We start from the raw sequence: 4,462 nt of genomic DNA on the forward strand, positions 1-4,462 counted from the left end.
TATTATAAAATTCCTGCTAACAGTATTACTTAGATATCTTGAATGTTTTTCTGCAATTTGAGACTCAATATTAGTAACATTTTCAATCATCATTTTTCTCTTATTTTCGAGTTTTGTTACTGCCTGATCAATTTTTTTCTTTCTTCTTTTTGTTTTTTATTTTCATAAATAAAAATTCTCAACTGTTCTGAGTGCAATCCAACTTTTTTCTGAATGGTTCTCAATAATATTATTAGAATTAGCAGTGAAACCACGTTCAAAGGCTGCATTCCCATGGGACATGATCAAGATCATTCTAACGAAGTCTTTCAAATGTGTGACAATATTTTCAAAAGAAACGAAATTCCCAACAGCTTAATGAGTTCCCGTCATTTTCCCGGTTTATTCCCGTGACGTAAAATTTCCCTCATTTTTCCGGTTTCCCGACGAGTAGACACCCTGTAAAAAGCTTTTTATGTACAATCCAACTTGATTTTGCAAATTTCATACTTTTGGAGGGTTTGATGCTCCAAACAAAAATGGTGTTTTTAATTTACTGAAGGTTACGTTTGGCAGCTCGAATCGGCTTTGAAAGGCATCGGAATCTTATTATTTTCGCCGCCTGATGAGGATTAGAAAACGAAGGACAGAAATGGCCGAAAACGAATTCTAAGGGTTTCAACATTTTTAACCCTTGTTTGGCACACCTCCCTGGAGCAACGTACTTGGCACATGGGCTCGCTGACCACAGCGTGAAAAAACTGTTATAAATAATAAAGTATTAACCATTTTTACTTGAAAATTTTTTATATATTTTTGAATACTTATTTTAAAAGATCATATCGGTTATATCACTAAATATTAAATTTAAATTAACAAAAAAAATAGTTGAAATTGCAATAAGAATTGCAATTCTGATTAATTTTATCTTGGCACACCTTACGCTCCATGTCCTGAAAGTTAGTTTAACATCCGAATTATCGATATATGTTACTATAAACCCGCTGTCCTTGTGTTTACTCTAAATTTACAATTTTAAACGTCTGAGGTCGTATATAACCCCCTGTGCCAAATAAGGATTAATACCTTTGAATGCGAGCTTAGCCATTCGCGTTTTCAAAATACTGTCGCGTAAGGCTTCAGCAGGGATCACAGTCTCTATTCTTTCTAAAATAGAGGACTTTTTTAGGGAATTTTTTTAAATGAAGGATAGAATAAATAAAGAAATCAAGGTTATTAAAAATGTTATTAGTGTTTGGATATATATATATATTAAGAAATTAAAACGAAGTCAGTGGGAAACAATATATCTTCGAATGGACGTATATACATAACCATTTACATCAGAAACTAATAAGCCTACATTAGTGAAGCCAGTAGAAAATAAGATATATTTGAATAAATTTCTCACGATAAACTTTAAAAATTAATGAAATTATATAAGCTCTTTAAAAAATAATGTGCTTGTTGAGCTTTAACTTAAATAATCGTAAAGCACAGTCTCCTAGCAGTCATTTTATACTTATTGGAATGGGGTAATCGGATCTTACGCCTTTTTTATTGTGTTCACGCATCCTATATACTTGTGGTTCTAACCATTTCAATGTTACTTTTCTTATTTAATTAGCATCAGTTGTAGCTCAACAGTTTACAGCCATGTCATTGAATATGAAAGTTTTAGAGTTTACAACTTAAAATAAAAAACATATTATTAATAAAGATAAATAGCCTAACGAGCCCTTTCTAAATTTTAATAGCGCATTACGGTTTAGTAGTTTATCCAACTAGTATCACATTGAATACTGAAGAAAATATTGTTTCTGTAAATTATTAAGTAACTGTATATCCTTTTATTAACAAAAAGAATATTCTTCTCCAGAGCATAAGAAGGTATAAAATACCTTGTTAAACTTTTCTTTTCTTTGATATTGTCAGCGGCATTTCCATAGATATCTTTCTGACATTTTGTTGTAGCCTATCTACCTTCTGTGATCCCTGCTTGAGACTTGAAGGTTACATTGCACATCAAACACACATTTAAATATTATCTAGTCTTTTTTGCTTATCATACAATGATTTATGTATTTCAATGCGAATGGTGTGCAAAAAGTATCAAAAAATGTCTTTAACTACTTTTAGTTAGTTATTCTATTCGAAATGAGGCATCTTTCTTTGATTTATATTATAAGTTTATCGTTTGAAAAAAATGCATGCCACCATTTTGCTCTAATTTCCAAAATGTATGCCACTATTTTTATCTCTACAGTATCTGCATTGAATCAAAATTACTAGAAAAATACGTACATAAAATTAACCGAAAAAATAACATTGTGCGAAAATATTGGAAAAATGTTTGAGAATGATATTTTATTATTCCCAATAATAATATTCCAATGCTTCATTTCGTATAATACTTTTTATTGTATCTTTCATGTGACCAATTACATTCTATTATTTCCGGCGGCGTTAGCAATGAGCCAGACAGACGTGCCCTTATATACTTTGGACCATTTGCCAAAATTTCAACACGATATTGAAAATTTTAAACTATAAACTCGCCGAATACAATCATCCGGCTAGTAGTCCTCTCCTGTATAACCGCAGAAATATCTTCAAATGAAGGGTCATTGGTCTAAACCTGTTAACTGCTTATGGCGTCTTGTGAGAAATCCGGGCTTTTTCTCACAACGGCTCAGTTTCCTTCGCCGTGTAAAATTTCTGAAATATCAGTTAACAGTTTTAGACCACGGACCCTTCAAATAAACTCATACGGCTACTGACGCTGCTTTAGCCGGACGAATTTTCTTTGCTAAATTCATTCCGCTAGTTGCAATCTGATATAACCGGAAAAATTGACTTGGCTTCATTCGACCATCTTGATGGACATGTATCCAAAGCTTTCTTATTTAGCTCAATCCTGAATGCACTAATTGCCTAAAATCAGCAGTTGTGCATATTATTTTTTTACTTGATCCTATAAGGTATTCTCTCGTATTATCAATGAAAATTCATAGCACTATCCTTCAATATGTAGAACGTTGTAGATCTATTACATATTAGAACAGTTAAGAAAAAAATAGTTAGAACACTTTATCGCTACAGGGTCAGCCTGAAAATAGCATAATAAATAAGTGAAAAAAAAAAGAAACTGTGAAATACAGCAAGATTCTTGAATATATAGTGTCGAAATATCGAAGCAAAAAGAAAAGGCAGATTTTTTGCTGTAATTAGCTATCTCTATTAAGTTGTGTAGCTATTAAAAGGTAGTTAGTACTTAATAGAAAAAAACTCTCAAGGAACGATGAAAAGACTAGACTAGAAGTTAGTTTTGCGAATTACGCTTTTAGGACATGAAAATGTGTGGAAAGAGGGAAATAGAATCCTAAAATTAAGTTTAGCAATAAATGTTCATCGAAAATACCAAGGCAATACTCGGAATAGTAGGTGGTCTTTCGCCAAAACAAATCGACAAAATCTATTCATCAAAGAGCGCTGAATTCCTAGCAAAAAGAGGAACTGGATGTATGGAAACAGCGCGGATGTTTAAACTGCATAGTATTGTAGCAATTTTAGCATGATTAGAGAAAAACAAGCAATCAAAATTATCTGAATTACCTGGACAGATTTCCAAACCATGATACCACGTTCTCCTTGCACACCATTGCCAGACAACATTGATACCACTTGGGGCTGAAAAACGCGCCGATGCGAACAAATTTGACGATTTCAATTAGAGTATCAAATAGAATTGACGCGTGATGTTTTAAAATTTTTTCGCGAACGTCCGAATTGTTTCAGAATAAGTTCGACACGATGTCCCACATACGTGATCACATGAAATGTACCAGCCGCAGAACAACGTTTAGCATCTACATCAATCCATATTCGCGGGAGCAGTCAAGCAGACTCTTCTTGGTTAAACCCAGCACGTTTTCGGAGAAATGGTGCGTGATAGATCAAACCGGGCACTCATTAAATTCGAGTCCGTGGCGGGATGCCTTATCAGACTACTAAAATTGTTCCTGGTACAAAAATCATTTTCATATGCCCAGAGAAATTGAAAAAACAAGGTCCTGAGCGAACTCAAGTCCCATGATCCAATAAATAAATGGTCTAGCCACAGGAGAGCCCCGTTTCGTCAGAGTCACGTCACCGCCATCGACATATAAAAATGGACCGGTAATGCTGTGGGGAGAACGGTGATGGGCTCTAGAGAGAGAAAAAACATATCAAATGTAGACCTATCACTTTCTAGATAAAGCTGATTGGTCGAGAATATTTTCGTTGGGTGAAGCTTGGTGCAGCACAGGACCGTGCTTTGTGTCGCGAGTGCCCCAATAATGTGACGTTTATCGCACTTTTCAGAATTGATTTATTTATAATTTATTTAATTATAATTTATTGTAAATAAATATAAAAAATGGTGACAGCCTGTGTAGTTTGTGGGCGTTGTCAAGACGTTTATTCGGGGATATATTTTCAT

At 33.8% G+C, this 4,462-nt stretch overlaps 1 protein-coding gene across 11 annotated transcripts in view; it reads right to left on the reverse strand.

Moving 5' to 3' along the window:
- LOC117180893 (histone-lysine N-methyltransferase SETD1B) overlaps positions 1-4,050 on the reverse strand; it is a 436,186-nt gene extending 432,136 nt beyond the window's left edge. For 10 of the 11 annotated variants that reach the window (XR_004468069.1, XR_004468070.1, XM_033373481.1 and 7 more), the window contains exon 1: positions 3,595-4,049. Coding sequence is in view for 9 of the 11 variants with exons in the window: in XM_033373481.1 (XP_033229372.1) it covers positions 3,595-3,641 (47 nt within the window). In the remaining 2 variants the exon portion in view is untranslated. Of the gene's footprint in view, positions 1-3,594 lie in introns of all 11 variants that reach the window. The other variant, XM_033373484.1, reaches the window with a different exon arrangement.
- Positions 4,051-4,462: the final 412 nt, after the last annotated feature.

The sequence above is a fragment of the Belonocnema kinseyi genome, chromosome 9 (assembly GCF_010883055.1).
Source record: "Belonocnema kinseyi isolate 2016_QV_RU_SX_M_011 chromosome 9, B_treatae_v1, whole genome shotgun sequence".
Lineage (NCBI taxonomy): Eukaryota > Metazoa > Arthropoda > Insecta > Hymenoptera > Cynipidae > Belonocnema > Belonocnema kinseyi.